At 36.4% G+C, this 22,987-nt stretch overlaps 3 protein-coding genes and 1 pseudogene across 3 annotated transcripts; 3 read left to right on the top strand and 1 right to left on the bottom strand.

Annotated features, from left to right (window-relative positions):
- Window positions 1-888: 888 nt before the first annotated feature.
- On the bottom strand, window positions 889-6,087 carry LOC147853595 (pentatricopeptide repeat-containing protein At4g35850, mitochondrial-like). The gene is made up of 9 exons (XM_087332624.1): window positions 6,033-6,087; window positions 5,910-5,987; window positions 3,515-3,662; window positions 3,254-3,416; window positions 3,029-3,094; window positions 2,330-2,427; window positions 2,137-2,254; window positions 1,839-2,051; window positions 889-1,357 (listed from the first exon to the last, which is right to left on the bottom strand). Exons 2-9 carry the CDS (start codon window positions 5,980-5,982, stop codon window positions 1,235-1,237), a joined length of 1,002 nt encoding a protein of 333 aa, XP_087188750.1. The 5' UTR covers window positions 5,983-5,987; window positions 6,033-6,087; the 3' UTR covers window positions 889-1,234.
- A 1,571-nt stretch (window positions 6,088-7,658) lies between these two features.
- Window positions 7,659-8,314, top strand: LOC147853596 (large ribosomal subunit protein uL15x-like). The gene has a single exon (XM_087332586.1). The coding sequence runs from the start codon at window positions 7,734-7,736 to the stop codon at window positions 8,169-8,171; it is 438 nt and encodes a 145-aa protein (XP_087188712.1). The 5' UTR covers window positions 7,659-7,733; the 3' UTR covers window positions 8,172-8,314.
- Window positions 8,315-10,796: 2,482 nt separating this feature from the next.
- On the top strand, window positions 10,797-13,712 carry LOC147853597 (pentatricopeptide repeat-containing protein At2g33680-like). The gene has a single exon (XM_087332667.1). The coding sequence runs from the start codon at window positions 11,074-11,076 to the stop codon at window positions 12,631-12,633; it is 1,560 nt and encodes a 519-aa protein (XP_087188793.1). The 5' UTR covers window positions 10,797-11,073; the 3' UTR covers window positions 12,634-13,712.
- A 2,144-nt stretch (window positions 13,713-15,856) lies between these two features.
- On the top strand, window positions 15,857-15,939 carry LOC147853598 (U6 spliceosomal RNA; annotated as a pseudogene).
- Window positions 15,940-22,987: the final 7,048 nt, after the last annotated feature.

Raw genomic sequence — 22,987 nt, forward strand, 5'->3', positions numbered from 1 at the left:
AACGTTTATTTAATTTAATGGTTTAATTAATGTTTTTTTGTTGATTTAATTCATCTAACTTAAATGCTTATTTAATTAATGTACTCAGTTTATTTAGTTTTTTAATGAGTTTGACTTAAATATTTAGGTTTAAATTTTTTATTAAACGGTTCGGTTTGGTTTTAACTTTTCCCGAAACGGTTTTAGTTTATATGGTTTGGTTTACATTTTCTTAAATGGTTTGGTTTAAATGGCTGGAGAGTTCATAAGCAATTTGGTTTGGTTTTTGTTTTATATAAATGGTTCGGTTCAGTTCAGTTCAGTTTCAAGGCAAAGATTTCGACCCGAACCAAAACTGAACCGGGCCCATTCCTAATTATAGCCTCGAGTTGGAAACAAAAAATGATGAGACAAATATATGCTAGTTAGCATCCTGCTGATGATTTTCAAAAAATTAAGAGACTACATGCATAATGCAATAATGCTAGATAATAAAGGCTCTGAAATTGTTTTCTTCAAGGTCTACACAATTCATGATTAAGATACTATGACATTATAGGACTTTAGGAAGTAAAAGACATAAAGACCAACACAAAGATCCTCACTAATGTTCATACACATTAGAAAGAAAGGCCCCTTTTGGAGAGGTAAGCGTTATGGCAATCCCACTAGGTAAATTCCAAGTAATCACAATGTTATAAATTTGTTAATATCAACACAAGATGGTGAACAAAATTTAAGGAGAAGAAATAGCTGAACTTTATCCACACAAATGCAATTTCATCATGAAGAAGTTTAAGGAGACTTAAGCTATTTCTCCACCAAAGCTTTTGCAAGAAATCTCTAGGCATTCCTACATTTACTATGTCATCGTTGTATAGAAGTTTTAGTAGATAGACATCCAAGGTATAGCATTACAAGGTTTTATAGTGATTATAGTTATCCTTCAAGCAATTTCATGTGTAAAAGAACCACTCAACATATACATATTACATCCAAAAGGTGAACTGATGGAACTATGTAGATAATTCAAACCTGGGCAATTATATGTTTGGCAGGACCAATTGAGATATGGCATATTAATCTGAAAGGTAAAGTTGTGGAGGGTGTAGATAAATGTCAAAAACAAAGAGCCTAGAAGTGCTGTAGCAAGTTAACAATCTTGGGAGTGCCTTTTCAAGGATACATTTCTAGGTTCAACTTAGATTCCACAACCAATACCTATGTAACCAGAAGAAATTGCACTTACATAGTTTTAAAAAACTATAAGAAATAATAAATGTATATGATGTATTCCATACCTTAGGATTTGAGCTACACAAAAAAGATCTGGCTGAAAGCTATCTTCTTTCAGCATTTGTACAACACTCCTCAGGGCCTGCATACAAACAGTCAACATATCATCAAGTATCTAGTACAGAACTATCATCCATTTCCATATGCATCTACACAAATTTCTAAACTGTGATGGAAAATTTTATATTAAATATCAATATGTGCAAAAATACCATTTTTATTTATGAGCACAAAGTTGACAAGCTAGGCTCCCCATGGGCCATATCTTGATCTATGATGTCATTTATCACTTTATTTTGATTTGTTCTCAAAGACGAGAAAACATTTAAGATATAATCTCTTATTCAGTCTTATAGGCCAGTTTGGCCTCTTAAAAGACGTTAATATATCTTTCTTTCAGAACAAAACAAAAGATATATGCATTCATCCAAATGGAGGTACTACATGATTGCATTTTTTATGAAAATTGTCTTGATCCATTAACTCGATTTTGTCAATTTCAGTGATTCCAAACCATGGTGGACGATGATTAAAAGTCACAATAGATATCAGCATACACTTACAGAAGTATTTTTGAGGTCTGCACATGCTGAAAGAGCTGCATGATATACCGTCAAGCGCCGATCAACAATATTTGCACGGCCGCGTACAAAATCAATGGTGGGCAAACCATAAATATACTCGTCGGTCTCATCAATTATATCCCCTCCATCTCGTCCACCTCCAAACATGTCTAGACCAGACCAACTTCTTGCCTGCCTTAGTATATCAAGGATCTTTGAAGGATAAAAACTATGTGAGAAGTCAGATACAGTGAGCCTCATCAATAGGAACAGCAACTCAACACGCTTAGTATCTAACCTTATCAAATGTGTCATTTTTCTTCACTTGTTGATTTTTCTCTGCTGCTATGAGTGCAGCATAGCAATACTTGTTTAGTGCAAGTCCAGATTCTGTAATCCTTTGCACAACTCCTGCCCTGAAAACTTAAGAACAATTGTTCTTTATGCATATGTAATGGTAGTTATTCCAGAACAAACATCTATATACTCACGCTTCTTTTGGCAAACCTACTGCTCCGCATGCTCCTAGAAGTGCTGTTAATGTTTTCAATTTTGGACGCAAGCCAAAATGCAGCATCTCCTCTACAACCTTAGCAGACAAAGATAATAAAGTTGCTTTTTATTTTGAATAAATAAAAGATTGAGGTGAGCCCATGCCATATACACGCACTCTACAAATAAAGCCATGAAACTCAACTCTTCTCGCAATTTGAGCAAAAATCATACATTATTGCAAAATATTTAACGAGAACATCCAGGATCTATCATAGATGGAGTAAACATCTTGGTCAAAACATTCCCGTTGCTGTAGAATATTTAAGTCAATCAACTTACCTTCCATGTTAAGCTTTAAATACTATTCAAAAATGGAAGATACTTAACAAGAATTTCCTGGATCTATCATAGATGTAAAGACTCACATCTTGGCCAAATTAATGACCCACTACTCAGATATGTACTAGCAAATTTCCTTGGGAATTGGACTTTAATGACCCGATTTATCTGGAATGATTTATTTCTCATTACATTGGATGCATTCGTATAAGTTTCCTGGACATAACTCTCTTTCGTTCTGCCAGATGCAAAATGAAATTCCAAATGAGGTGTCAGTATCTCGGAATGAACAGACTCAATAAAAATAAGTTTACAGCGTAATGGCAATGAACAGCTACACCATGTAAAGGATGAACCTGAAAAGCACGGCGCTGTTGGCGGCATCTACCACATGTTGCAATCAAGCAATTGAATGTCAAATCCTGAAAAAACATTTACATTTTATATTCATTGTACAAACCTCATCCTCAATTATTCTACTACGTCTAAAATTTTATAAAAGTTTGATTCTGAAACCAACTCCATAAAATCTCGTCTATTACCAAATGCCCATTAAAACCATTACGAATCCATAAACTTACATCAGGGATATAGCCCATGCATTTCATCTCATCGTAAAAGTAAAAGGCGTCCTGTAGACGGCCACCTTTCATACATCCAACAAAGAGTGGTGCAAATGTATCTGAAATTGGTTGAATGCCATCAAGGATCATGTCGTCATAAACATCGCGCAACAAAAATGGCCTACAGAAGCACGTGATTATGTATCATGTGAGACAGATACATTTGATGGATCACTGCTATCACAAAAGCCATGAATAAGAATCAACGGTCAGAAATACCTGTTGAAATTATTTAGATTGTACAAAACATCGACATATTGATTTACATCTCTTGCATAATTTCTTCTTTCATAATCAGCTGAAACTACAGACGAATAAAACTGCACTCTTCCAACGCTTCCAGTACACTGATATAGATCAGTACCACCTACTAAACGTTCACAAGTATAAGCATCTACCATTTGCAATTCCAAAATGAGCAATTAATATGATATAAGTATCAGATTTCACCACTTCAAACATGTTGCAAAACAGCATAAGCCAGCATAGCATGCCTCTTAATAAGTAGGAGAATTCTTTAATTCATTTGACAACCCATCTTACACTAATTCTATATTACAGAGCTCTGATAATGATATAAATATGGCTGCTCAAACAACCATACAGAGTACTGTATATGAACATGGATGTTAGACAGCCCATGAGTTGTGTTGCAGATTTATGCAGATCAAAAGTCTACAGCACTTTATTGACCATCTTCTGGAATCCAAAATACATCGTGAAACCACTTCTTGAGCTAGAAAATAGTATAATTTTGTCTGTGATCAAGGAAATGACTCCATTTTGTGCCTCCTACATGGATAGAATCTCTATTTCCGAACCGCCATGGAAAATTAAAGAGTAATAAAACCATTTGTGCCGACATCTTTCCATTGGATAAGCATTTTACAATCAAATGAAAGACTTTGGAAATTTTCAAAAAAGCAGTGGTGTTCCTTATCTTATATGCATCGCAACCTCATCACTTTCGTATACCCATCGGATGTAGTTATAGTATTCCGCACCCTTATTGGAATTTTATTTTGTTCAGATTGCTACAGAATGTAGAAAAAGCTTTCTTAGGAGCACTTTTATGTGGCTCTTGCCAGTAAGAACGCTTCGTGTGCCAATGAGTGAAATGTAGAGGCATGTATAAAGACATAGTAATCAAGCATTACAAAGACAATGCACATAAAAGAATTTTGCAGAACAAGCATAAGGATGCATAAATGTTATAGTAGACAAGGCAGATTAAGTCAACTGATGAAGAATATGTGGAGTCAAGAGAAAGACTTCACAATATGTCAAAAACAGAACATGTAGCATGCTTCTGCTGTCATACAACCACTTTACAGTCAGTGCTCAAGGAAAGAATAACAAATTTCTATGGGGTTTTATAGGGCATTGTGTTTTTCATCCCTGTAGGAGCTGACTTTTATCAACTTTTCCTGGAATAGTTGCTTTTCCGTACAAAGCTTTACAGACTCCATTTCACCAACTTACAAGATGCCTGCACCTATGGGATACGTAGTGGTATGGATGACTTCAAGGAGGTTTTACATATGCCATTTCACTTTCCTATAAGATACATTGCATCTATAAAAGTAGATTAAGTCAAAATATACACATGCACTGCAAGACTATAATATACAATATGCAGATAAACGGTTCGTCCTGAAACAGCCGCGAGAGAAAGCAAAAATATAAAAAAAACCTTTGGAATGTTTATATGTTAATCTTTCCTGTAGGCATATATACATTCATTGTGGAGAAGCAAATTTTCATACAAATGCAGTTACACAGAATTGTAGATACATACTATGCCACTATTAATCCTGAGCAAAATTTCCCACATGGTGTTCATGTAGAGGCAACTAAGAAATGTTTCACTCTCAAATTAGTTTTATGCACAGAAATTTGAGAAATAATTCATTCATAGTAACAAATGCACAGGCAGCTTAAAATGGTATTTATTTTTGCATAAATTCTATGCCAAGATTGTGAGAATAAATCTCCAATGTGATAAACCAGAGATATCTGACAAACAATATTTCTCCTGCAAGATTTTGATGCATAGAAATTTGAGAATGAATTTTTATACATTAGTATAGCAATACACGCTGATAAATTCTCGTTTTTTTCTGCATACAGAAAGCTGAGAAGTGCTCTTTCTCTGCTTAATTTTGTACACGAATTTTTAAAATGGATCAATCCTCACACAGACTAAAGGAAAAGAAACTCACGGCTCAGAAATGAGAAATGTTCCTCCTCTTCATAGTTTTATACTTAGAAAATTGGAGAAATAATCCTCGCAGTATAGAGACTTGACAAAGGAACGTTTTTACACAGAAGCTTGAAACAAGAATGCAGCTAACGGAAGAAAACGCAATTTCTTCCTCTTACTAGTTTAAAAGTACATGAATTGGAGAGAAACCCGTCCTTCAAACGCAGAAATTTTGAGAGAAGGAAACCATCTTTCCACAGAAGATTGAACAGAAAAGAATCATCCTTACACAGATAAGGGAGGGAGGGAGGGAGATACAACTCCTTATAATACAGAAAAAGCAAGTTCAGAAACAATCATAGCACGGTAGTAAATGCAATAGTTGTTTTTTCTCTGCTACATATATTTTACCCGGTGAAGATGAGGAGGAGAATATCAGCGATCCACGTCGTGCTGCATGTCGGATCAACAGACGAGCTGCCATGAAACCTGCAGTCATTTGTGAACTTCTTCTTCTGTTTCGAGAAACAAAACCTGCAATCTCTGAAACTCTATCACACAGCAGAGGGAGTGATGCTGCTCGTTCTGCGAGTGTCTTCTAGTTCAAAAAAAACCCAAAGGCTTTTCGATAGGAAAAAAGATGTACATACTGTCTGTGTCTGTAGTTTCGGAAAATATGAGAGGAAATGCCCCTCTCACAAGAAGTAGCTTTACGCATATTTCCAGATCTACCCTTGACATATCCAAACAACCAAAAAGGCTGATTGATGATTTATCGTCTGAATCACAATCATTCGATTCAACAAAAAGAGGCAAATTTTACGCACCCCAATTTTAATCGCCTCACAATTTTCCTCTACAACAAAGTGCTACTGGTTGTGTATCCATTCGATCGATCATCCGCTAATCTCGTCATGCCTATGAATAATAGCATGACCATGGTCCATAAGAAAAAGGGCCTTACGCATACGTTCGATTATCGACACCTCTAGAGTTTGCTTTCCATGTGTGACCATTAAACGTCAAATTTGTAGATTTGAACTTCATTAGGTTTGTTTTCTAGGGCCAAAGCCAACCCCTCTTTCAAGTGGGAATAATTTAGAGATTATGGTCCATGTATCCAAGATATACGAAGCTTAACAATAAATGTATACTCTCCCAACTAAATAAGAGTAGGTAACCATACGAATAAATACATATAGGGCATGGAGGCATGGTGGTGATGCATTGGTCATTATTATATGCTTGATTTGGAGTTCCCCGCTATGATGAACATGTTATTTACCTAATCTAGTAGGTGCTTCAGTTGAGCCTATATTGGCACCAAGACGTTGGTCCTTGACAAAGAGTTCATATTACATACATTGACTCATGATAGACATTTTTCAAGACCAACCCTATCGAGGTATTGGTCCTTGACAAAGAGTTCAAATTAGATTGACTGACAATAGGCAATTTTTTAGGAACGATCCTATGAGGATGCATATTTGTTTCGTTCCAACACAAATTTTGCTCCATTGGAGTTTCGATTTCAGAAACAAATTATTGTCAGCGTTAACCCCAAAGTTTTATAAAACCATGACCAATAAAGAGACTTGCTCCCCACAGACCGCTACTACAAAAGCAACACCTGAAACACTTACACCATTCTATATGTTTCAAAAACACACAATTTTGAGTGACTTCAAAACCAACGACTTGTGAGGCTTCACTCCTTTATATCTTTGGAACCGGGGGAGGTTTTGGGCGCACCCCGAGTGTTGGAGTTTTGATTTCAAAAAACAAGTTGTCAATGTGTTAACCCCAGAGTTTTACAAACCCATGAGCAATAAGAGACTCGATCCTCATAGCCCGCTACTACAAACCAACACCCGAAACACCCACATCGTTCTATATGTTTCAATCATAGTACGTAAAATTCGTGTTCGTCTAGCATAACATTCGATTCCTCACGTTGGAAAACGAATGCGAATGCACGTATGGTTCATAGTGTGGTTTCAATATAACACACAAAATTTTAGCGACTTCGTAACCAACTACGTACTTGTGAGGCTTCACTCGTTATCTCTTTGGAGAGCCCGGAGGAGGTTTTGGGCGCGCCCAAAGTGTGAAACGAGAATTAGGGTTTTGATTCTTCCATATACACCATTCTCTTCACTGCCTGCTGCTTCCCTTTCTGCTCTCGCTAGGGTTTCGGCTGCTGGAGGAGACAGCAGCAGCAGCGGCAACACAGACATGACGACCCGTTTGAAGAAGAACAGGAAGAAGAGAGGCCATGTGAGTGCCGGCCATGGACGCGTCGGAAAGCACAGGAAGCATCCCGGTGGTCGCGGAAACGCTGGAGGTCTCCATCACCATCGGATCTTGTTCGACAAGTTCCATCCTGGTTACTTCGGCAAGGTCGGTATGAGGTATTTCCATAAAACCATGAACAAGTTCCATTGCCCCATCGTCAACATCGATCGCCTGTACTCTCTCCTCCCTGACTCCGCTAAAGCCTCCCCCGGCGATGGAAAAGCTATCCAGCTCGATGTCACTCAATTCGGTTACTTCAAGGTCTTAGGTAAAGGTGAAGCTCCCCCTTCCCCTCTCGTCGTCAAGGCCAAATTCTTCTCGAAGCTCGCTGAGAAGAAGATCAAGGAGGCCGGTGGTGCTGTCGTTCTCACTGCTTGAGTAGATCATTGTGTTTCTTTTCTTCTGTCTTATTCTGTTGTTAAAAAAAGGCATTTTGATTTAGTATCTCTGTAAGAAGATGACGAAAAACAGTTTTGGATGCTTACTTTTAAACTTAATTCTAGAATCAGTTTATTTCTTGATGTTCGGTTCCTAGGCACGTATTCAAAGCTGTTTGTGATCTGGTTTCGTTCATTTCTTCGATGCATTATGATGGTTATCTGGATGCCGTGTATGTTGTTTCATGACTTATATTCTTTTCGCAATTGCAGAATTCTTCTCTTTGATCAAATAACGTTGAATAAAATAAATGTTGAATGTGCATTAATACTTGCACAGTACAGCTGTTTCTCCATCACGAGAGGTGCTCCCTCAGACTGCTACTGTCTGGACGATCAGGGCCTCTCGTAGACAGTTAGTAAAGGATTCTAATTATTCAGATGCGTGTGGATTGTTTTTGCTGGTGAAGCTGGCACTTTTACAGTCCACTTGATTAAGTTAGCAAAGGATTCTAATTATTCAGATGTGCGTTTGATGGATCCAAGTGAAGGAAAGGTTGATGTTATGGAATTGAGGTGAATCCAAGTCTAGGAAAGACTGTAGATTTTGTGACTTGTGTGAGGGAAAGAACACTAATGGCATGAATTTGTAAGATGAGTATGGTTTTCTGAAGAGGTGCATACTGCAGGCCATTGATGGTAGTTATTATCACTGAGTGTGTCACGGGCAGTGTCATTTGGTCATTTGGTCGGCATAGAAACTGCAAACTGTTTTTATACTTTTGGTCACCATGGAAACTGCGAAATGTTTTTTCTTTTACTTTTGGTCACCATAGAAAATGCGAAATGGTGTTTTTACTTTCTCTGTGCTAGACTGCCTTGCATTGAGCAGCCAAGTTTATTTAATGAACTGGCTTTTGCCAGGTCAGTGCTTTGAACTTTCCACGTAGGTGTGTTTTGTTCGGTGGGTTTCCATTGGTATTATCACTATGCATTATGGGTTACACAATGTGAAATGCTAAAGTGATTAGTGATCTCTCTTTCACCAAGACCTGGGGGTGTTAATTGAGACAACATAGGTATCATGCCATCATGTTGGCAAGTTAACGTATAATGCTGTTGTGGATGATTAAGATATCATCAATTTGTGAATTGCATGTGTGGTATTGGTGACATGGTGATAGCGCTAATCCACATAATTTTAAATTTGCATCCTCGATGGTGAAGGTCTTATTCATTTTATGTGTTGCATGTTGGCCATGGATAATTTCTCCTCCTAGACCTAAGAAGCTAAACTCACTTTCCTTGTTCTTTAATAGGTTGGGTTACATTATGAAAGCAATTTGTTATCACTTGCTTAATCATTAGTGTTATTATATGTTTAACATTAAACAAATGTGTGATTTATGACCAATCTAGAAATGGTGTGGGTGTGCAAGGTGTCATGACAAGAAATTGAAAGGAGACCATTTCCAACTACAATTGATTGGAGATGATGTGGGTGTGAAATGGTATGGTTGTGAGATAAGTGCCATAACATGTGACTAAGCAATCAAAATGTGGGTGTATTATGTCATGTAGATGTTTAAGATTGAAAAAAGATTGGATCAATGTCAATTGGTTGCATCGTCAATGTGATAGGAGTGGTATGGTGCTAAATGTCCAATGAAGATAATGTAAAGTGATTGTTTATTAAACATGAAATCTTTAATTGAAGAACTCATGATTATGTGATACCTAGAGTCAAAGACCCAAGACTGATGATGAAATAACTTGATAATGTAACTTTAGCAATTACACAATTCATCCAAGGAATTATTAAAAGATAACATGGTTATGTGATGCCTAGATAGGCAAGCATCAAAACTTCTAACTGCATCAAGACAATGTTTGTACTTTTAAATAGTTAAGCCACCAAAGTACCCCAAATCAAAACATGATCATTCAGCAAATATCATAGCCATAAATTCTACAACTAGTCTAATGTTAATCTTAAAATGGTTGGTTTGCACTTTGTTTTGAAGTGTTCATTGTTCTGAATTAACATTCGTTTCTTTTGATAGTGGATCACTCACACTCATGCAAAAGATGAATATCCTTCATCTTCGTTACACTTCTAAATAAATTGTAATGTAGTTGTACATTACCAAACTACTATGCTTTTGAAGACATCCATTATAGGTTAACTTAGAGCTTTACTATTACGCTTAACTTCTTATGAGAAAATCTCAAGTGCATGATTCAAAACATATAGATAATAGTTTCAATACACAATCTCTTGAGCATATTACTACACCAATCAATAAAAGGTTTCAATGCATGTATAGATCTCAGGAAAATATGAGATGACGACAATGAATCCAGACACTAGAATGCCATTTTTCGCCCCATACATACAAATTTAGCTGGCAAGAGCACATTACCCATTAGGGTTTTTTTCACAAATTTGGCTGGTAAAAGTGCGTTACGCATCCAATTGTCCTCAATCATTGTTGGTAAAAACACACTGTATACATATGGTTTTCGGTATACAGAGCCGCTAAATATAGACACACATGTGCCCTAAGAGAACATATGTGGTGTTAAGGCCAAAATTTGTGTCATTTTTTTGAGTGAAAACTGATTTTCTTTTTTTTGAGTGACAGTGAACGATTTAACTTCTTCTATGTGCACTCCTTCAGCAGTTGTTGGGTTGCTAAACAAGAAGCAAGGCATTTCAATATGTTCTGTAACATACCTACGGAAATCCTTATGTTTGTGTAGAGATAAAAGATGTAATTTCAGATGGAATGGGTAATGGCGACAGTACTTGGTAAACCTCAGATGATCGGTGCCTTCAGGCAGTTTCAATGGAGAATGTGGTATGCATCCTCTGACAGAGAAAGACAACCATCGTAGCATACATGAATGCCCATTCTTGTGCACTGAAGAGTGTTGCAACATCTTTGAAGGGTATATGTAAACCTGACGACACAGGATGGATAACAAACTTGGTAGCCCTTGTGGACCCTTGCACTAACCTTATGTCCGTCGACAACTGCTTATGCATTCCATATGAATGCAAGAACTGGAGGGATGCAGATATTTCGAAACAAATGCATTCATGTACACGCGACAACAGGTTTGTGGCATCATTGAAGGAAATATATAAATCTCATGATACAGGATGGATAACAAGCTCGGTAGACCTTGGCGACCCTTGCCATAACCCTGTTTCTGTTGATGACTACTTATGCATTCTTCATGAATGCAAAAACCGAAGGGATGTGGATCTCGCGAAACAAGTTCACTCATGTATACACAAGAATGGGCTTGAGACTCATCCTAACATTGGAAACCATCTCATCCCTATGCTTGTTGAGTGTGGAAGTGTTATTGAAGCTCACCGTGTCTTCGATAGTATGGTTTATCGGAATGTCCATTCATGGACTTCATTAATAATTGGTTATATCCGCAAGGGAGAGTTGATCTGTGCCATTCAGCTTTATGAAAAAATGCACACTGATCGGGTCGTCCCGAATAGTTATACACTTGTGGCGATACTGAAAGCTTGTATATTGCTAAGAGATTTTCAAAGAGGACAAGGGATTCATGCATATATTATGGCGATTGGGGTTGAAACAGAGATTGTTGTAGGAAGTACATTGATTGATATGTATTCCAAGGTTTTCTCATTGCTAGAGGCTCACAATGTTTGTGATAAGTTGCCAAATAAGAATGTGGTGGCATGGAGTGCATTAATAGCAGGATATGCTGAAAATGATCAAGGGCATCCAGCATTGAAGTGTTTCGAGCAAATGCAGGAAGAAGGCGTCCTTCCAAATCCTGTTACGTTCATATTTGCTATCAAAGCATGTGGCCTTGCTGGTGCTATCAATAAAGGTCGGCATATCCACACACAAATAATATATAGAGGTTTTGAAAGAGAGATCTTTGTTACTAATACCTTGATCAATATGTATTCAAAGAGTGGTTTACTTCAAGATGCGTATAGTACGTTTGAAAAGTTGCCGATCAAAGATATTGCATCATGGAATGCAATGATACAAGGGTATAGCATGAACCATGATGATGGTAAACTAGCATTAGGTTTATTTGACAGTATGCACTTACATGGTGTGAAACCAGATGCCATCACATTTGCATGTGTTCTCAGTGCGTGCGGTCGAGCTAACCTAGTGGTTAAGGGTAGACAAATATTTAAAATGATGAACGAAGCTCATAGAATTTCACCCATGATGGACCATTTCACTTGTATGGTTGATCTACTAGCTAGAGCAGGGCAATTGGATGAAGCTGAGAAGCTTCTAGAATCTAGTCCATTTTCACCCCCTAAAGATATGTGGAGAGCTTTGCTTAGTGGTTGCATAAAGTATGCCGAAATAGGGATAGGACAGCGATGCATATTTCGGCTAGGTCATTTGGCCCCAGAATATCAACAAATATATATAAATGCAACATAACACTCTTTAAAAAAGTTCTTGAATAACTCATTCCAAAAGTTCTTGATCAGTTCTTCTCATTTATGGTGAAGTCCTTTGATTTTTGCATGGATAAAAAATACGCCCAAGGAACAGCATTGTCTTGGTAAGCATTATCTGCGTGCCAGTATGGATCCAGGTGTGTCTCTTATAAAGAAAAGAGAGACTGACAAGACATTCTCAAGAACATTCTCGTCAGAAGAGTTGCTTGTGTGGCGAAGTGGTTCTGGTATGTGCATAGAAAAGAGAGGCACAATTATGAAGTGCTCAAATTTGTACTTTTCTACATGCGATTTTGACGAGGATTCCAGAAGATAGGCTCAAGAAAAGGGTCATCACAAAAATCATTGATTGTCTATTAGATGGATGCAGTGTGTGGGATATAATGCCTGATAAAAGTATCACCATTGATACTTGTGTGGCAAACAGATGCAGTGCATGAGATATGAGACAAACAGAAAGTGCTAAAACGGCGCAAATTTTTACATGATATTAATTACTGTCTTTGATTTTGGATGCATATTACAAGATATGCCCAAGAAAGACATCATCGCAAAAGTGTTACGTCTGTGTCAAAAGCATGCAATTTGTGGGATACGTGATGAAGTTCTAAACTTTTCAGCTTTTGTCATGAGTTTTGATAAGGAATCTATGTCGTTTTTGCATGAATTAACGTTATATGCTGAAGAAAAATATGCTGGGAAAACATTGCTCATGTGTCTAGTGGATGCATTGTCTTGCTAGGCATGAAAATGAAATGCTATAATGCAACTTTTACATGAAATTTTGACGAGGGGAGGCTTTGACTTTTTTGCATGAATCATAAGACATACCCAAGAAAGGCATCATCATAAAAAGCCTTGCTTGTCTCAAAAGGATGCAATGTGGATATGGATGCCTGATTATGAACTGCCAACATTTGTACAGTTTTTACAGCACATGAAAAACATTAATCCCATTTCTCGATATGAATCTATGACTTGAAAAACATTAATCCCATTGCAAAGCACACGTTTTAACATATGCCAACATGTTTATATATATTGAACTCTTGAATTCCAGTAAGGCAATCTAGTGAATTTATGACAAATAATATGGGGATTGTCCGAAGTCTCTTATATGATGTGTAAAGGCAGTGTGTTCATAGATTGTGTTGTAGCATGTACAATCTTGTTTGCTGCCATATAAAACAAAAGACCGGTGTGAAATGCAACCTATGAAGTCGATCACCTTGTGCTACAATATTGAGCACATCTTAATACATGCACCATGTGGAGACAAGCAATATTATATAATTTTTGTACAATTTAATAGCAACTAATTTTGAAAATGTGATGACAACTAATTTTGATTCCTAAAATTGAATATGCTTGGAATGACAATCTCATTTACCAAAGTGATTTGTCAACAATATTACAAAGTCTAGAATGCACAACAAAGTCATTTATCCACAGAATTTGAAGCACATTGAGGATGCATACAAGGTGTTAATATTCATAGCTTTGTTCAATAAATGTGTTTGGATACATAATTAAGTAGAGTGAAAACTCAATACACTCATGTCTAAATTACTATTACACATAAGAAATAGTCGATCATGAGAATGATCTTGAGATTTTAGTAAATCCATGGTTATTGAAGGATTCACATACCTGAAAATGTACGTTTGATGATCACACTTAGCCACAAGCCAACATAAATGACCATGAGCTTCACAAAAAAAAAAAAACACTATAGATTGATTGCATACAAAAAAGTAATAAGACATGGTTGAGTCTTATTCATGAACAATAATGCAAAACATATTTTAGTTTTAAATAAGAATGGATTCTTTTAACAATAAACCTAACCTCAGCTTCTTAAGACTCTTTAATGCAATGTAAACACATATTCTCAATTTCTCATTGAGATTTATTTTAGTGTTTGTTGAACTACAAACGAGTGTAACATTTTGCATGCAATTCTAGTTAGTTAAGATCTTTACAAATATTCTTGGGATTCCCGATCTTGTGATATAGATATTGCACAACACATTAAATAGAAGCATATGTTGTTATGACATTGACAAAAGAACTAGGCATGCATTATTCTACACTAGAATGATCGCAAGGACCTCAAATGTGTGATAATTTTTCTCAAATGACCTATTGGATTTGTCAAATAAAAGTAATTATCACAAAATGATTCAAGTATAATTAGAACATGTGGAGATTCCAAACTTCTTTTCTTGGCTTGTAATAAACGAGTGACAATAAACTAGATGTTTTGTGCTAAAGCACATTGTTGAAGCCATTGCCTTTATTTGATTATAAATATATGGTCTGTTATGTAATGCACAATAATCACACTATAATTGTGAAGATTTCCCTGTACAACGTATGATTGTGAAGTTCCAATTCTCAGAAGTGGATTTGAATATGTTATCCTCATTAGTTTGAGATCATGAAAGTTGACAAATTGCCAATAACTTTTGGCTTTAAAACATAGAATTTAACACATTGTCCAAAGTACAACATTCATAAAATATTATCATTAAGCCTTATGAGATTTAATGAACAATAAGATTCAAATATTGTCTCAACATATATTGTATATTTTGATTCAAATAAGTTAATAGGTTACACGTTTGACTCATATACATGAGAATCAAATCACAAGTTGGATACATACTTAATATTGTTGTTAAAAAATATGTTTATAGGTATTGGGTGGTATCCAGATTTCCACAATTTTAATACAATCTTATTTGCCATTTTCCATCACTTGCTAATTTGCAATTTTCCATTCAACTTATGCGAATACATTGCTTGCACATGCCTTGTAAAGTTTAAATTACACAAACAAAATGTAGTGGGAAGGGAATAATAAATCCTCTTTTCTATAGCCATAATGCTACAATAAAAGTTAATGTGTATGTAATGCTAAACCACTTTATATGCAACATCATGTGACATTTGAAACTTACGATGATGGTGTAGGTTGGTATCTAGTGGTACGTCCCTTGCAAAAAGCATTTGTATTCTACTTATGCCATTACACAAGGAATAAACCAGCATTTCTCCGAAACAATAACTTTAACCAACATCACACAAGGATTGAAAACTATGCACAAGCAATACTAGCACACATGATAGGGGTTTAACATTCTCTCTCTCTCTCTCTCTCTCTCTCTCTCTCTCACACACACACACACACACACACACACACACACAAAATTGGAACGATACAAAGAAGATTAGCATGACCCTTGCAATGACACACACAAATCGCGAAATGGTCTTAGGTCCAATGGGACAATCTTGGCCTCTTGATGGACGCCAAAATCTCTCTCTCTCTCTCTCTCTCTCTCTCTCTCTCCAAATTGCAAGGATGACACACACAAATCGCGAAATCGTCTAGGTCCAATGGGACAATCTTGGCCTCTTGATGGACACCAAAATCTCTCTCTCTCTCTCTCTCCAAACAATGTTCTCAAGTAGACAATTGAGGGGTAAAATTTTGAACAACCTATCCTATCATGCTATTAGAAATAGGTGCTTGGCCCATAGAGGTACTAGCCATGCAAAGAACACACAACCATATCACTGAAGTCAAGAATATGGCTTGATCATAGGTTGTGAAAACAAGCTTGGAACATAGGATGCAAAGTACAAAAAACTAATAAGCACAAAATCCTCACATCTAGTTTGGTGCTTGACATTTTGAAATGGTTTAAGAGATGAGGAGTAAAAGATTTATAGGAACCCCGTGTGATGTTGAAGTATGTGAATCATGTTCATTGAGGATAGATTACGAGAGACAATAATGACAATGTGGCAAGATGCAAAAATGTCAAAACTAGAATATTACATTTCTTTGATCTCACTCACACAAGTTTTGTGTTTAGATAGCATCATGTCATTATCATACAAACATGATGATATACAAGGTCTGCAATGAAAATGTAGTGGAGGACGAATATCACTTACTTATCGTGTGCTCACCATATATGATTCTAGATTGATAATTCAATAAAGGAATGGACGAATTCGTAACTTTACAGGATTACAAGATCCACTTGTTGCACATGGCAAATTAACACTCAAAAGAGCAACCCCATTAGGTAAATTATCACGAAACATGTGTTTAAGAGTTGCCTCGTAAGTTATAAAAAACAATGTGCTTGAGAAAAGAAGAGTTAAAGCCCAATGGAAGCTTATGCCTAGGTAATGCCAAAAGAGGTGTAATGATTGTTGAAACATCACAAAATCAAACAAAAACTAATGCAAAGTTCAGATTGATGATGAAAATTTATCGTTGAAATCTTCCTTTTGTGTTTATCACATTCAATGAGGGATCATTATTGAGAACGGCTCCACCCCCCTCCCAAGGGGGGTTTGAGCGTGAGGGGAGAGGGAGAGATAGACATGCATAAAGAAGGAGAGGAAAATGAAAAATGAGAGGGAGACACAATTTGAGGGGTAACTCTCTACTATCCTTCTTCTATTTCATGCCCAATGGGTGGGGTTTATACAGTACATAATGACCGTTACATAATATGACGGTTACACATGCACACAAATGACCGTTACATATGAGTGTTACACTATCCTCACACTTACATTGTTAGAGCTAGATCCTAATGTAAGCATAAGATAAGGAAATATATTATTAGAAAATAGAGAGGAGAGAGAGAAAGAAGGGTGTCGATCCACTTGACCACCCACGAGCGAAGGGATTGAGATGAACTCAAGCCTCGATCGGCGTCCCATACCACCGTCGCGGCGTCGAGTAGTACCTAGTACTAGCGCGCTCGCTACAAGTGTTTAATCACCATGAGGGCAAAGTCTCGACCTAGTCAATAATGTGCCAAATAAGGGTAGCTACGCCTCATATTTATAGCCAGACTTAAGGCCCCCAACCAAGTTCACACTTGGCCTAAATGGGTTGTCTCAATCTCAGGGATTAAAAGTAATCCTTCCCTTCTTTACTCTCTCATTTAACCCTCACACTTTATCCATGTGTATAGAATACTACGGTACAATCTTACCACAAGATATTATATGGACATGCCTGTAACACACACATTACACACCCACACTATATTCTATCACCCTTAACCCTCCCATACATCCCATACGGGTAACGATCATCCCAATTTAAATTTGTACTAGGATCATCACACCAAAACTCATTTTTAGCGTTCAAATAAGAGTTCTTAGCCTTATTATACAAGGGTATTCATTCCTAAACAAATTTAGTTGTCCAAAGAGAAGTAATGCCAAGAAACATGCCCCATTTAAACCTTAATAGTAAAGGATACATATGTGCATGTAGAGTAAACGTATAAGATATCATGATCTTTGTTATTGTCGCAAAGCATGAACACTTTTCTTATCAGTTGCAAAGATGTTGGTAGAATTTGAAAGCATTCCACTTGAAGCCATAAAAGCTTACAAAAATGACTGGTTAATTTGCATGACCATCTTCAACCTGCACCCAAATAAGACATTTATGCTTAATCAACCTTTTGAACTCAACCATGGGTCCAAGACATAACACATGAACTAGCTAATGATAAAAAGAACAATGACAATTTGTTGATGCTTGTTGCAAGATTCTCATTGTACTCATAAGATCATATTGGTTGGGCGAAAGGTTCTTCCATGCATTCTTGTTGCGTAGTATTGTGTAACCATTACTTCATCCATGGGATCAAGCAATATGGAAAATGAAGAACAATATAATGCCTATTTCATGAAAGAAGCAAAGGACTACAAATAATTGTGTTGTCCATCAAACTCTAAAAAATCTTTGCATGCATAAAAAAAACTTAAAAACATAGTTGTAGAGTATGTGTGCTAACTATTCTATATTATTTAATACTTATAATACTTATTCTATAGATAAAATAGATAAAATATGTAGAATGCTTCTAAACTACATGACATATGTAGTTCTTAATTTTTTAAGTTTTTTTATTTCTTTTAACTTTTTAAATTTTTTTGAAATGTTAAATACTTGTTAAATACATTGAGTACGTGAAATACTATAGAATGCTAGTTTTAAAACGTAGAGTACATGTAGAATGGTAGTTCTAAACATAAAATACGCATTTTTTAATGACTATGCTGAAAAGTCGAGTATATGGGAAGTTAACCAATGAAATATCCAAATGCATGCAATAAATGTTGAAGAAACCGATACGATAATCATTCCTAAATTCTAATAACTTAGTATTTATGGACTCGTGTATGCATCGTTAGAATTTGCATGAAAGAAAGAGGAGGTTTTGATTCATAACTTCTTACATTCTGGGTCATTTTATTTTGAATTTAATGTAAAGACTTAGCATTCCTATGCCTGCTTCACGATTTCAATTTAGGCCATACATATCAGAAGTAAAGTAGAGGCTTTCTATTCGCGAGCCTCACGATTGGTTCATTATCCTACATGAAAAGCATGACATGAGACATGTATAACACCAACACTATACTCTCATTATCATGGGACAAGGAAAAAGATTCCATCCATGTTAGAAATATACATTTTATTTGCATTCAATGGAGAAATTTACTTAAAAACTTTTTGGGACATTATGAGTCCAATATGAACAACAATTGCAATACTTGCGATTTTAGAATCAATTAGGGCTAGATGTGACTCATCATTCGAACAACTATTCAGACGATCTATCCCCCTCTTTGATGTAAGTCAAGAAACTTGTTGTCGAACATAGTCGATTGTTCATTGTTAAAAATTTAATTTCAGTGGGAAAGTGTCAATATGATTTCATAAGTTAATTTATTTTAGGACCATTCACTGTTTTTGAAAGAGAGTATAACGACTCAAATTCATGTGAGCAAGTAACACATTTCGAAAAGATGCATTTCATGTCTCTCTTACTCATAGTATCATGTAGAGCACTTATATGTATATATTTTTCGCATAACCAATTGTGTAGTACGTATGTGTACACTGATGTAATATACAAGAAAATGGAGGGGAAACTAGCCATCAAGTATGTAGAGATAAACTAGTATGTAATCATACAAGGCCTTGGGTCCTTTTTGTCCATGAAGAGGGGGGAAATGATGTCTTTATCCCACAAGGAAAAACAAAACTTTTAAAGTTAATTTTACTCGACGAAATAATTTCGAAAACCATGTGGCGTGACATCATTTCTCGACATATATCATGTGCAAACATGGGGTGAAATAAATAGCTTGACCGTACGAGTGTGTAGTGTGGGGAAGGGCTTTGGATCATGTAATCTCAATGAGACACGAGTCCTTATACAATTGTATTGATATGACACATAGTTGGGAAATAATGGGAGAGAAGGAGAGAAAGATGTAGAATAAAACATACACTCGATGATGCACAATATATGTTTTTTAAAATTAAACACTTATCAATTGAGAGCGCACTCACACCCGCCCACACGTTGTCTCTTGAGTCCAAGGTACGGACTTACCACACCACTTTGAATTGACATATCAAATGAACGATATGTATAAACATCAACATGGTCACTTCTTTGATAATTGGGAATATCAATCCTTTGCTTCTCTTTTTTCGTAAAGAATAATGGATTGATTGTGGAAATAAACTGCCATATACACAGAGCACCGAAAATTATCATGATCTTGTCAATTATCATAGCAACTAACAGACTATTTGGTCAAGGGGACATTACAAGTGATGGACATGGTGGCCAACCAAGTCAATCACAAACCTTATCATTCACCATACCTAAAGTTTACAACAAATAAAATTGTCAAAGCAACCATCCTTTCAACTTTCAAACGTTCTTATAATTTCCAAGTTGTCCACCAAACACAAACTCATTCCTCTTGCACCAATTATGTCGTAACCCCTTGGACAAACTTCTAAATAATATTATATGCCATTGGACAAATATATGGAACTATGTTCTAGCGCAATTGTGCAAAAGAAAGAAAAACACATGCTATCAACTATGTTTCTCCTCAAAGCATCTCCAATGAATAAATCACATGTCATAACCCACCATATAAATACCTTCTCTTTAAGAGGAAGATGGAAGTGCCATCCTCTTTTAACTACAATCCGTGGGTTGAAAATCCTATACTTTTGACACGCTACCCATCAACCACGCGTGATAGACATCATTCATCCTTATACATACTATTAACCATTCTCTTACCTCCTCTTATGAGGATTCTTCTTCTTCTTCTTCTTCTTCTTCTTCTTCTTCTTCTCTCTCTCTCTCTCTCTCTCTCTCTCTCTCGCGTAAATAATGTCTTTCCTTATGAAAGAAAACACCACCATGGCTAACTTAAAAACAAACTTCAGAGCTCTAGGAATTTGAATACAAAGAACTCATGTTCAAGCTCTCGCAGATGACCCTATTGTGTTTTGGAACTGAATCGTGAAAATATAAGTAAGACAACGAATGTGTGGGAAATGTCTCTCTCTCTCACTCACTCACTCTGTGTGTGTGAAAACACACAATTATATAATATATTAATAAATGTGTGCAAAAAAACACTACAATGGTAGCATATAGTTGATTGGTGTCAGTGCTATAGCCTATACCTCCGAAAGCATAGGGAATCGATCATATATTAGCACTCGAAATGCAATGACAATCTCACAATTGTGTGTTTCTTCTACCAGTTGTGGATATTGTATTGTGTTGCTTGCCCCCATCCGATAGCACTCTGCACTTGAAACTCGAACAAACCATCTCCAAAATCCTTTCACGGGGGCATATCATTAAGGTCGTAATGTTAGGAGCTTCACGAAAGCTACAACGTCTCTATTTGTTTGGGTTTAGTATGGGATATTGTGAAATTACCGATGATAAGTATTGCAACCATTAGGCTGATTAAACACAACAATAATATAAATTAGAGATATGAGTGAAGGTTAATTAAAAATTAACCCACTTGGTGTAAGGTGTTAAGACTCCTAAATCAAAGGTCTCGGGTTCAAGGACTGAGCAGACCCAATAATCATTCTCTTGAAGGTTGGTTCTATGGAGATCCTTCTTTCCTTTCCTTTCCTCTCTACACCTGCACTGCGGAGACAGAGCTAGAGACACTTCTCTCTCTCTCTCTAGGCATGGCTTATTGCAGAGAGAGAGAGAGAGAGAGAGAGAGAAAGCCATGCCTAGAGAGAGAGAGAGAGAGAGAGAGACAGCCAGACAGACAGACAAACACTTGTGACATTAGTAATTAGTAATATATAGACCCCAAAGAAGTCAGAAATTAATAATACAAGTCCTTTTTTATGTGCATACAATTATTTATTTAAGAAATGAAATAGAAAATAATCTATATTTTCTCTTCGCCTTTTTCTCTGATCTTTTCTTCCATAGCTTTCAAAGCATTTAATTTTCTTCTTCTTCTTCTTCTCGAAGCTTTGAGCGCACCAACGCAGACATAACCTTTAAAGCATATGAGCATAAACCTTAGCTTCAAGCATGCCTTGGTCTTTCTCTCTCAAGCTTCTCTGCATCAGAATCCTTTAAACCGTTTTTGAAACACCCCATTAAAAAAATAAAAATAAAACAATGTCTGATACCAGTTTCTTCTTCTTTTCTACTCACATTATGTATCGTTTTCGACATTCTTTCTGACCTGGGTGATTCAGATCCAGATTCCGTGGAATGAGAATTATGGTTTTCTTTTTCTAGTCTCTACAGGTAAAGGCGGCCTTCTTTTGAGTTCATAGTAGTTATTTAATGGTCTTCTTCTCTGAAATCCCGTACATTTTAGGTGCACACAGATTAGTCTCTTCGGAATATGTTTATGAAGGCTTGTTTGGGTTCCATTGATTACTACGTTTTTTGAGGTGTCATAGATTAGGGGTGTCCAAGATGGGGACAAGTCGTCAGATTAGGGTTTTTCTTGTTCCACAGAATGGGATATTCGAGGACGATAGGTTAAGTTTTTAAGTGTCATGAATTACGGTCTCAAGTGGCTAAACTTATCATTTCAGCTGCCCACAATTTGTGCCATGGATTAAGTAATTTTTTCAGGTGCCAAATATTAGGGCTTTTTCAGTTTCCTTAGATTAGGGCAATTTCAGACGTCAATGTTTTCTATTTCAGCATTTATATCGCTCTGCTCAACTGAGGGATTAGTTACTTGGTGTTACTCTTTTTAATGTATGTCTAACTTTGCCACCCAGTTTCTGTGCATTTTTAGCAATCTTCAATATTTTGGCAAGATCTAGTGTGCTTATTCAGCAAAAGAGGCTTCTAACTAAATTTGGATTTTCATTGGATATGTGCATTGTAGAGTTCCCATATATCTGCTGAAAACAATAAGAGTGACAGGATATTGCATCACGTTTTTTACTCTGCTCA

The sequence above is a fragment of the Azolla caroliniana genome, unplaced genomic scaffold, assembly GCF_043228905.1.
Source record: "Azolla caroliniana isolate FFs.n. ecotype wild unplaced genomic scaffold, voAzoCaro1.0.p SCAF_16, whole genome shotgun sequence".
NCBI lineage: Eukaryota > Viridiplantae > Streptophyta > Polypodiopsida > Salviniales > Salviniaceae > Azolla > Azolla caroliniana.